General features: G+C 40.2%; 1 protein-coding gene across 1 annotated transcript; it reads right to left on the bottom strand.

The window, feature by feature from the left end:
* Positions 1 to 6156: 6156 nt before the first annotated feature.
* Positions 6157 to 11617, bottom strand: LOC106565093 (acidic mammalian chitinase). The gene is made up of 11 exons (XM_014131779.3): positions 11492 to 11617; positions 10821 to 10857; positions 10417 to 10678; positions 10125 to 10181; positions 9383 to 9548; positions 9008 to 9132; positions 8752 to 8875; positions 8229 to 8411; positions 7955 to 8071; positions 7639 to 7771; positions 6157 to 7416 (listed from the first exon to the last, which is right to left on the bottom strand). Exons 2-11 carry the CDS (start codon positions 10843 to 10845, stop codon positions 7169 to 7171), a joined length of 1440 nt encoding a protein of 479 aa, XP_013987254.2. The 5' UTR covers positions 10846 to 10857; positions 11492 to 11617; the 3' UTR covers positions 6157 to 7168.
* Positions 11618 to 12270: the final 653 nt, after the last annotated feature.

Here is a 12270-nt window from a genome sequence, read left to right as displayed (position 1 = left end):
TCGGAGTGCATTCTGATGAAGATCAGCAAAGGTAAGAGAATATTTATAATACTAATTCAGAGTTTTGTTGATGCCAGAACTTGGCAGGTAGCTGTATAGCTTGCTTCGATGGCTGAGCTATGTACTCAGAATATTGAACAATGTGCTTTCTCCGTAAAGTTATTTTGAAATCTGACAAAGCGGTTGCGTCAAGGAGTAGTGTATCTATAATTCTTTCAATAACTGTCGTAAATTTTATCAACGTTTATGATGAGTATTTTTGTAAATTGATGTGCACATTCACCGGTTGTTTTGGTGGGAATACATTTTCTGAACATCACGCGCCACTGTTTTTGGATATAAATATGAACTTTATCGAGCAAAACATACATGTACAGTGGGGCAAAAAAGTATTTAGTCAGCCACCAATTGTGCAAGTTCTCCCACTTAAAAAGATGAGAGAGGCCTGTAATTTTCATCATAGGTACACTTCAACTATGACAGACAAAATGAGAAAAAAAATCCAGAAAATCACATTGTAGGATTTTTAATGAATTTATTAGCAAATTATGGTGGAAAATAAGTATTTGTCAATGTTTACGATGAGTATTTTTGTAAATTGATGTGCACATTTACTGGACGTTTTGGTGGGAATACATTGTCTAAACATCACGCGCCAATGTAAAATGCTGTTTTTGGATATAAATATGAACTTTATCGAACAAAACATACATGTATTGTGTAACATAATGTCCTAGGAGTGTAATCTGATGAAGATCGTCAAAGGTTAGTGCTTCATTTAGCTGTGTTTTGGGTTTTATTGAGACATGTCCTTGCTTGGAAAATGGATGTGTGATTATTTTTGTCTATGTACTCTCCTAACATAAACTAATGTTTTGCTTTCGCTGTAAAGCCTTTTTGAAATCAGACAATGTGGTTAGATTAAAGAGAAGTTTATCTTTAAAATGGTGTAAAATAGTTGTATGTTTGAGAAAGTTAAATTATGACATATTGTTGTTTTGGAATTTTCCACCCTGATATTTCACTGGCTGTGTCCCGCCTAGCCCATAGAAGTTAACTTTTAACAAGACACACCTGTTAATTGAAATGCATTCCAGGTAACTACCTCATGAAGCTGGTTTAGAGAATGCTAAGAGTGTCCAAAGCTGTCATCAAGGCAAAGAGTGGCTACATGAAGAATTACTAAAATTCATTAAATTACTGACAGTGTCACCAGTAAAGCAACCCCACACCATCACACCTCCTCCTCCACACCTACTCAGCGTCACACAAAGACACGGCAGTTGGAACCAAACATTTCAGATTTGGACTCATCAGACCAAAGAACAGATTTCCACCGGTCTAATGTCCATTGCTCGTGTTTCTTGGCCCAAGCAAGTGTCTTCTTCATATTGGTGTCCTTTAGTAGTGGTTTCTTTGCAGCAATTCGACCATGAAGGCCTGATTCACACAGTCTCCTCTGAACAGTTGATGTAGAGATGTATCTGTTACTTGAACTAGCTAATGTTGAATATTTTAATCCTGCTAATTTGCTGTTGGTCTAAATATGTTTTACAAGATAGTGGTGAGAATATCATGCATGAACTTAATTTCATGTTTTTTCTTTGTCATACCTCTGGAAGAACAGTCCACCATGTACTGCCTGCTGGTCAGTCAGCTGAGATTAAGGTACACAGACAGTGAGTGGTCCCATAAAGACATGGACTGACTGTAACATTGTTCTACATCTTACAATTTTCTCAAGGATTTTGATGCATATAACCATTGCTAATACACCACACTGACTCAGATGCAGCTGCAAATCGGTATTGGACTGAAAGAGAGCGGCATAAGTCGCCGTCTGACACCCCACACAAAGAGAGCAAAGGAATGGGAAATAAAAAAGCGTTTAACACTTTTTTGGTTACTACATGATTCCATGTGTTATTTCATAGTTTTGATGTCTTCACTATTATTCTACAATGTATAAAATAGTAAAAATAATGAAAAACCCTGCTATGAGTAGGTGTGTCCAAACTTTTGACTGGCACAGTACATTTATTTCAAGAAAATTGGTCTTTCCTCTGTCAGTACGTTGGAGTTCAGCCATGTGGCAATGGTGACTTTAAAACAGTTACAGAGTTTAATGACTGTGATAGGAGAAAACTGAGGATTGTAGTTTCTCCACAATACTAACCTAATTGACAGAGTAAAAAGAAGGAAGCCTGTACAGAATAAAAATATTACAAAACATGCATGCTGTTTGCAAGAATGCACTAAAGTAATACTTTTTAAAAATGTGGCAAACCAATTAGCTTTATCCCTGACACAAAGTGTTATGTTTGTGGCAAATCCAATACAAAACATTACTGAGTACCACTCTCCATATTTTCAAGCATAGTGGTGGCTGCATCATGTTATGGGTATGTGTGTAATCGTTAAGGATTGGACAGTTATTCAGGATAAAACATTTATGGAATGGAGCTAAGAATAGACAAAATCCTAGAGGAAAACCTGTTCAGTCTGCTTTCCACCAGACACTGGTAGATTAATTCCCCTTTCAGCAGGACAATAACCTAAAACACAAGGCCAAATCTACAGTGGAATTGCTTACCAATAAGACAGGCAAGTGAACGAGTTATAGTTTTTGATTAAATGTACATGAAAATCTATGGCAAGAGTTTAAAAAAAATTCCGCTTGAAGAATTTTGAAAAGAATAATGGGCAAATGTTGCACAATCCAGGAGTGGAAATCTCTTAGACTTACCCAGAAAGACTCACAGCTGTAAATGCTGCCAAAAGTGCATCTGAAAACCTATGTAACTGAAAACATTTCTAAAAACATGTTTTCACTTTGTCATTATGGGGTATTGTGTGTAGATTGGTGAGAAAAAAGGATCAATTTAATCCATTTTGATTTCAGACTGTAACAAATAAATTTAGAACAAGTCAAAGGGTATGACTACTTTCTGAAGGCACTGTATACAGTGCATTTGGAAAGTATTCAGACCCCTTCACTTTTTCAAAATTTTGTTACATTACAGCCTTATTATGAAATTGATTAAATCATTTGTTTTACTAATCAATCTACACACAATACCCCATAATGCAAAGTGAAAACATGTTTTTAGAAATGTTTTACCTTATTTATTGAAAATTAATTACTGAAATATCACATTTACATAAGTATTCAGACTAAAGGGTGACTCAGTACTTTGTTGAAGCACCTTTGGCAGCGATTACAGCATTGAGTCTTCTAGGGTAGGACGCTAAAAGCTTGGCACACCTGTATTTGGGGAGTTTCTCCCATTCTTCTCTGCAGATCCTCTCAAGCTCTGTCAGGTTGGTTGGAGAGCATCGCTGCACAGCTATTTTCAGGTCTCTCCAGAGATGTTTGATCGGGTTCAAGTCCGGGTTCTGGCTGGGCCACTCAAGGACATTCAGAGACTTGTCCCCAAGCCATTCCTGCATTGTTTTGGCTGTGTGCTTAGTGTCATTGTCCTGTTGGAAGGTGAACCTTTGCCCCAGTCTCAGGTCCTGAGTGCTCTGGAGCAGGTTTACATCAAGGATCTCTCTGTACTTTGCTCCATTCATCTTTCCCTCAATTCCAATTAGTCTCCCTGTCCTTACCGCTGAAAGACATCCCCACAGCATGATGCTGCCACCACCATGCTTCACCGTAGGGATGGTGCCAGGTTTCCTCCAGACATGATGCTTGGCATTCAGGCCAAAGAGTTCAATCTTGGTTTCATCAGACCAGAGAATCTTGCTTCTCATGGTCCGAGAGTCCTTTAGGTGCCTTTAGGCAAATTCCAAGCGGGCTGTCATGTGCCTTTTACCGAGGAGGGACTTCCGTCTGGCCACTCTACCATAAAGGCCTAATTGATGGAGTTCTGCAGAGATGGTTGTCCTTCTGGAAGGTTCTCCCATCTCCACAGAGGAACTCTGAACTCCAATCAAGTCTTGGTGGTTCCAAACATATTCCATTTAAGAATGTTGGAGGCCACTATGTTCTTGGGGACCTTCAACGCTGCAGAAATATTTTGGTACCCTTCCTCAGATCTGTGCCTCAACACAATCCTGTCTCTGAGTTCTACGGACAATTCCTTTGAACTCATGGCTTGGTGTTTACTCTGACATGCACTGTCAAGTGTGGGAACTTATATAGACAGGTTTGGCTTTTGCAAATCATGTCCAATCAATTGAATTTACCACAGGTGGACTCCATTCAAGTTGTAGAAATATCTCAAGGATGATCAATGGAAACAGAATGCACCTGAGCTCAATTTCGAGTCTCATAGCTAAGGGTCTGATTACTTATGCAAATAAGATATTTCAAGTTTTATATGTAACAAATGTGCAAAAAAAACAAAACAGTTTTTGCTTTGTCCTCACGGGGTTTAGTGCGTAGATTGATAAAGAAAATGTTTTATTAAATCCATTTTAGAATAAGGCTGTGACGTTAAAAAATGTGTGAAGGCACCTGAATGCTTTCCGAATGCACTGTATATAAATATAAAAGCAAATGATTTTAAAACATTCCCAGATTTTGTTGTTTGTATCTTTATCAGATGTGTTATGTTATTTTATTTTTCCCGATTTTAAAGACAATCCCAGACATGCATAGTGTAAGGCAGTGGAGGCTGATAGGAGGGGCTATAGGAGATCTGGCTCATTGTAATGGCTGGAATGGAATAAATGGAACAGAGTCAAACATGTGGTTTCCATATGTTAGATATGTTTGATACCGTTCCATTAATTCCATTCCAGCCTTTACATTGAGCCTGTCCTCCTCTTATTTAGGACAACCATGGAGTTGTCTTGGTGTCCCAGATCAGTTGCTTTTCAATGTACAGTTTATCATTTATGAGAGCTACACACCTCCCTTTAAATGTATTCTCTTTGAAGAGTGGGCACAGTACTTTGCGCCATTCTGCAATTTCCTTAGGTAACTGATCGTTCATGCCTATTTTAGTGCCGACGAGTGTTTTGCCCTGGCTTCTGACCGTTGTTTTGTCTTTAAAGGATACAAATTAGCCAATGATTGGGCGCTCGTATCAATGTACACTCTGTTCGAAACGATGTGCGCATTCGATTTTGATGTCAGTCAGTTGTCTGTACTGTTGTTATAGTGATCTGGAGCGACTCTTGAGGAGCAGGTGTTAGTGGATTTGTCATCTGTCACTCTGGCTGAATGGTTCTCACTTCCTGCATTGTGTTGGGTGGCAGGATCCTTGTTAATCCCTGTCACTTATGCTGTCAGCCCGACTGCTGCTCACATAGCTAAGGGCTGTTGCATACTGTCCTGTACACAGAAACATAACCTACAATGTCATGACGTCTGTCAGTCCAAAAATGTTAGTGAACTAAGGAATATTACACTGCAATTTATTTCTAAATACATTTTTAATTTTGTGTTCTGTGTTAAAATGCTGTGTGTGTGTGTGCATTTGATTGAGATTGCAAAGGTTTAAAAGAAAAAATCTCTCTGGGAGGTTTTTCATTAATGTTTGTATAAGAGGAATTTCAACGCTTGTATTCTACTGTATGTAATTCACAATGCAAGGTGCTCCATCCCTGAAGATAGTGGCTATGCATTCCAACACCATCATTTGAAAGTGTTTCCTACTATGTTTTCACTCCCCTTTCCCATTGCCTTGTGTCAGTAGGAATATAGGCCACATTCATTTCTGACTTGGACCTGCTCCGGTATTGTGATTTATAAACATATTTGTATTACTAAACCCCACACCAGAGACAACCCACATAGACCATTGACATAATCTGCTCAAGTTCTCCCTTAAACCATTTGATTTCCACTAATGCTTCGTCCTTCACCACGTGACCGGCTGTAACACTTTTTGTCCACTATGTAACCCAACCCCAACCCTTTTTATACATGGCCGTTTTGGCTGGGTCTCCAAAAATGCTTTTAACATTTGAATACTATATTGTATCACCAGTGTATTTTCAAATGCCATTTGATGAGGAGTCATTAATTAGAAGGGAAAAGAGACAGATATTCAAGTAGAATAAAGACTATAGAGATACAGTATATGGCTCTGGGTTTGTAGAAGTATCACAAATGTGTTTGTCATGCAAAACCAAGAAGGTAATAAATGTTTTAGTGTACGAATTAAAAGTATTAAACATGTCAAACAAAGGGAAAATACAAGATAAGGCAGAATCTTTTATTTTTTGAGCTCATTCAAAACAAATCCTTTTCACATCTACAAAACAAATTGCATCTCAATTACTGTCAACACAGAGCATTCTTCCCTTCCCACACAACATGTTTTAGCACCACAGTAACACTTAAAGATGCACTATGCAAAAATCGCTCCACCATTTCATGATTGCTAAAATTCTAATAGTTTGCCTAATTTCAGTTTATGTGACAAAACAAGCAAGTATAGTGTAGAGAATCATTGTACGATCTAAACCACTGTGAAATACATTCTCATGTGTATGAAGCTGGTGTACAAAACCGAAAGTAAAAGACGCAAAAACTAAACTTGAGCATTAGAAGCAAAGAAATACCACACATAGAACAGATCTACCACTTCTTAGACTTGCTTTCGATGAGCATGACAGATCTATAACTCACTGTTCTATGTGAATTTGGATGGGTCACCCAAAAAGCTTAATATAGCATCTTTAAATCCCCGATGCAGTCTTTTTAATTGCATTTTCAAATCCTCACTGTATGTCTAATAAATCACTGTGTGTGTTTCATGAAAATATCTAATAAAATAACTAAATATATTGTTTCCCTGTGCCTCCTTTTCCATTTGAACTACTCAGTCTGGTGATGTGGGCGTGTTGATACAAATTTAAATATATTTACATACACAGCCCTGATTGGCGGATAGGAGCATCAAGACCATACAATTAGAAACTAAAATACTAATTTAGTAGAATCTCCATGGTCTAGACTCTAGAGCTTACCCGTCTTACCCCTAGGAGGAGGATACATATGCAAATAAAAGATGACTGGTCATTGGTCAGAATAATCAGAGGGTATTATCATAACATTTTACAATGTCCTAGTGTTATTTCGACCTCATATTGTGGAAATATATATTTAAAAAAAGTAAATTAAAGGGGCAGTGCAGTCTAATTTAAAGTTGGTAAATACAACGTTGGCATTAGCGATGCTAATTCACACCCTTACTTCCTCACAACACGCTTAAGGCCACACGCAGATCTTGGAGCTGGGGTCGAAGACCGAGCCGTTGCTGCAGGTTTTGAGGTGGGTGAGGCCATGGGCGCACATGTAGAAGGTGGTGATGTCGTCTGGGTTGGCGTAGATGCCATCAGGCTTTCCGTTGCAGAAACCTGTCCCAGGGGCGTGGGTGGTGACAGTGGTGGTGGTGGGGCGGGTGGTGGTGACTGAGCCAGGTTTGGGGGTGGTGGTAGGGGGCAGAGGGGGTAGTTCTGGATGGAAGGAAAAATAAAAGAAGAGAGGGTTTTACCATGAAGGACAGAGCTGAGGTGATGAAACAGTGATGACATTTCGGGACATTATTTCATCTGACTGGATTTATCATAGTGGCCCATCACACAGTGGGATAATCTGATCTAGTAGTTGATTCATTTCAGATTACACATTAGTTTTTGAATATCAGGTTTGCTCCTTCACTAAAACCTCAGACTTACCGATGTCAAGAAGTTTGCGCAGATGTCCCAACAAAGGGTGGTTGCCCTCAGCGCAGAACTGGTTGGCGAAGTCATCAAGATCCAGGGCCCACACGAAGGCACCGCCAAACTTGTTGTCCTTCATGTAGCGGACCTGTGCAGCAGATCGAATGAGAAGACAGCGGTAGATAGACATAGATAGAGAGGGTGAATATATTTAGAGGATATGCCACAGAAGTATCATACCAGACTTTTTGTTGACCACTTTAATGACTATGGGCAAAAATGTCTTCTTATCTAAATTACAATATTATGTTAACTGATTAGGGGAAATGACCTTGGTCTCATAGCTCTGCCTGGAGTCAAATCCAACCCACTCATTGCCCTTGTAGGCATAGGGAACCATCTGGTCTGCAATCATCTCAACTGTTGCGTCATTTATGAAGGTGCAGATCTGAACAAAACACACAGAAAGGGAGTTTGTTTCGTGAAAAACTCATGCAAAGGTCTCCGTTGTACAGCATTCTTGGAATAACAATGAAAAACTGATTTCTAACTTTGCTTAACATTTTGGTGTTGAATGTTTTGGCCCCCAGCAGCCAGGCTCTCACCTCATAGTAGGCCCAGAAGCCAGCTTCGCGGGTGTAGGGCCCGGCGGAGGCAGGGCCACTGGCTGGTGCTCCAACGCTGGTGTCAGATGATGTCAGGCGGAAGGTACGACCATAGGTGGCGAAGCCCATGTTCAGCTTCTCCACTGGGGTGCCATTGTCTCTCCAGTACTTCATGGCGTAGTCCTGAGAGAGAAAGAGGGGGTTAGAGGGTTGGAGAGATGGATGGAGAGAGAAGTGAGAAATGTAGCAAGTACTTCAGCAGTGCTGTGGAATAGCACACCACAGTAAAGTGGCACTATACTTTTTCTATCATGGTGAAAATGTGTAGCAAATGTCATGATTATACCACACTGTTATAAGTAAATAACATCAGTAAAGCTGTATGATGTTTAAAACCTATTTTCCTTTATAAAGATGGAATGACAAGGGTTTTAAACGCACTACTTGCATACTATGGGTTTACAATAGTATCATTATACACACTGATAAAGATTCTGTCAGTCTGTGTGTTATTTTTCCTTACAGTGTTGAAGTAGATAAGCTCTCCCTCGTCATGAGCACCGCGATACAGGGGGCTGTTGTGTCCAGTGAATCTCTCCCAAGTTCCGTGGAAGTCGTAGGTCATCACGTTGATGAAGTCCAGAGACCTGGAGACGCACACACAAACTATAACCACTGAGAACAGAAATGGCACCTGGAAACTGTTTCTAAAGCTCCATAGCTATTTAAACTGATTGACCTCAGGAAACATTGTTATTCAAAATGGCTGGCAGACTCACTTGGCAATCTCGGCAATCTCATATCCAGCATCGATGGTTCCCTTTCCAGCGGACACGGCAGCGGTCAGCATGAGCTGGGCATTGCCGGTGGACTTGGCCTCAGCTGCATAGGCTGCCACGAGCTCCTGTAAAATACACACACACACACACAAAACATCATGGGTCAAAGAGCGTTGGGGATGCACAGTAGAGACCTATTATGGGGAACCATAGGAACTGGGAAAAATATATGAATAGTATGCTAGGGAATAAGGAGAGTTTTTCTTCTTTTGTAAAGCTCTTTGAACGCTTAGAAAAGCACTATATACATCCAAACCATTATCTATCTACATTACTATCATTGAGTAATAACTGTAGTGGAGGAGCCACACCCACCTGGCAGAGCAGAGTGAACCTCTTCTTGTCCTCCGGGGGGCTCCCTCGGGCCCCGGGGTACTCCCAATCCAGATCCAGACCGTCAAAACCATGAGTTCTCAGGAAGCTGATGGACGACTGGATGAATGTCTGACGGTTGGCAGCATTACTCACCATGATGGAGAACCTGAGGAGAGGAAGACGGTTTTATCATGAGGCTGTATTACAATACACCATATGGTTTCTAAATACTACCTTACTACTTCCACAGATATAGTACTTGCTAGTCTCTCATGGACAAACTAGGTAAACATAAATCGAGCATATGACCAGATTATGCAAAATTTTAGTTCTGGGTTAATTTAGAGTTTTCTACTACCACAGCATGATGGAACACCTAAAAGATGATCAAGGTTTTATCATGACGCCATAATATAATACACCATATTGTTGCTAAAGTGTACTAAAAGTAAATTAGTACAGATACCAGTATTCATACAGTACTGATAGTCATGATCAAACGTGTTGTCTTCTGTCAAAAGCACTTGGAACAGCATCTTCACTGAAAAACATGATAGTTGTGTGATTTCACGTACACTAGTAGCTATAGTTAACACACTTCCAGAGAACCTAAATTCAGCTACAGAGATTATCTCACAAACACTACGATACAGTAGGTACAGTTGCAGATACTCTAAATCTAAGTAATCCAAATGTATGGTGCTTTTCATAGCCCTGTAGCATGACTAAGGGAGGTACTCACTGGGAAGAACCAAAGTTCCATCCTCCGACGGCCAGCAGAGTCTTAAGATGAGGGTTCCTGCAGAGAGACGGCAAAGAGAGGAGGAGTTGAGATTATTCAGCAATTTTGTATATGAGTAGATTGATAATTCTGCAAGTGGCTGCTAAAAACAAGCTCCAGTTCAGAGGAGGGATTAATAAAACCAAAGAAATATCCCTGGACCCTTGAGAAACTAAATTCCTCATTCAACACCAACACTAATAAGTTGTGAGCTATTTACAACACCAACACTAATAATAAGCGAGCTATTTACTTGTTCTTCAAGGCGTTGAAGGACTTGTAGAGGACGTCATCGTTCCACTCGTAGGTGACCAGCTCATTGCGGTGGTTGAGGATGGAGAAAGCGTAGATCAGGTGAGTGCACAGGTGGGCATCCACATTCTCGGGCTTGTACTTCCCTTTGTCTGGTCTGTACTGAGACCAGTTGGTGAAGTAGCACACCATTTTGGGAGAAGCAGCAGCTGCGGTGGAAACTGAGGTGGAAGCGCCCAACTGGCACAGCACCAGGCACAAGACTAGAGCGAGAGAGAAAGAGTTTTGAAAGGTAAAGCAAATGTCCATGTAAATAGCCCCAAAAACATTTATCAAAGCATATCATTTTATTACACGATAAAAGGCAGTGATAGTGCCTGATGTAAATGATGGAGTCATAGTCACCTGCTAAGATTGTCAGCTTAGACATCTTGACTATTTGCTATGAGACAAAGAGAGAAAGAGAGAGAGAGAGAGTAAGAGAGAGAGAGAGTAAGAGAGAGAGTGAGAGACAGACAGAGAGATATTTTCAACAATGATACTTGGACCTGTTATCATGATATTTACACTGGGTTATGCCAGCATGGAACAGATGCAAGGTTTTGAACATTACCTGCTCACTACAGACAGAACAACAATAAACTACCACCACTCACATTTCCCCATTAAATTAACATTACCCACTGCACTGCACAGGGTACTGTCCTAAACAAGTGCCACAGATTGAAATATTGAAATAATAGTTAAATAATAATTTGTGCATTCACTGACTCTCATTACTACATTGATGTAGTTAAATTATTTAGTAAATTAATATAGCAATGTACTTAGATTCACACTAAATCCTTTCGAATAGCTATATTGCATCAGTTGTTGTCAGAGTCCAATACAAATAATAGACAGAGACTAAAGGTATACAGACCAAGACATTGAAAGCAACAGTTGCTAGCAACTGAAACAAAAAACAAAAAAACAAACATCGAAGGCCCATTTATCCAATTATACAATGAATCAAGTTGGTCCTAATGACCAAGGAAACTGTCAGCTGTGACTAGTGAATTTCCTTCTAAGCTTACCTTGGGAACTTCACAGATGAAACCGTCAGTGATGAGAAGTTAAGTCTGGCTTTTTATATAGTTTATCCAGGGGTGGGTGGGCCCACGGGTGGGTGGGCACCCATGGAACCAAATGGGAGGGGGGGGGTTGATCAAATGTGCAACACAATCAGATAAGTACAGAAGAGTCCGGACTGGGGTGGCGATTAATTTATGACCGGCCAGGTAATGTACAGTAATCAGCTCAGAAACACTAAACAAGACAGATAAGACACCAAACACATAAGAAGACACATAACCTGAGCATAAACAGATGAACAACAGTGCACGTTAGATTGGTAATGTTGCTTTTCTGTTCATTTCCCATTTTAGTAGAGATTTTGATGTCAAAGTAATTAATTTGAAGCATATACACTGTGAGAATGTTCATTCTGTATTTGCAAAACAAATTTATGTACAGTATTAAAAAAAACTGTAGCTGGGATTATACAGTGAGTCTACAAAACATTAGGAACACCTTCCTAATATTGAGTTGCACCCCCTATTGCCCTCAGAACAGTCTCAATTCGTCAGTACATGGACTCTACAACATGTTTCGAAAGTGCTCCACAGGGATGCTGGCCCATGATGACTGCAATGCTTCCCACAGTTGTCAAATTGGCTGGATGTCCTTTGGGTGTTGGACCATTCTTGATACACATGGGAAACTGTTGAGTCCAAAAAACCCAGCAGCGTTGCAGTTCTTGACACACTCAAACCGGTGCACCTGGCAACTACTACCCTTCCCTGTTCAAAGGCAC

The sequence above is a fragment of the Salmo salar genome, chromosome 12 (assembly GCF_965601325.2).
Source record: "Salmo salar chromosome 12, fSalSal1, whole genome shotgun sequence".
Classification (NCBI taxonomy): Eukaryota; Metazoa; Chordata; class Actinopteri; order Salmoniformes; family Salmonidae; genus Salmo; species Salmo salar.
Note: the sequence above shows the minus strand (reverse complement) of the source record. Positions and strands in the feature narration are given on the sequence as shown.

What these genes read in the sequence shown, in the direction of transcription:
- LOC106565093 (XM_014131779.3), bottom strand. Translation starts at nt 10,845, where the DNA reads ATGTCTAAGCTGACAATCTTAGCAG. An exon ending in GAGATTGCCGAGATTGCCAA is followed by an intron (nt 8,876 to 9,007) that starts GTGAGTCTGCCA and finishes GTGCGTCTCCAG; the next exon opens with GTCTCTGGACTTCATCAACG. An exon ending in AGCTTATCTACTTCAACACT is followed by an intron (nt 8,412 to 8,751) that starts GTAAGGAAAAAT and finishes TTTCTCTCTCAG; the next exon opens with GACTACGCCATGAAGTACTG.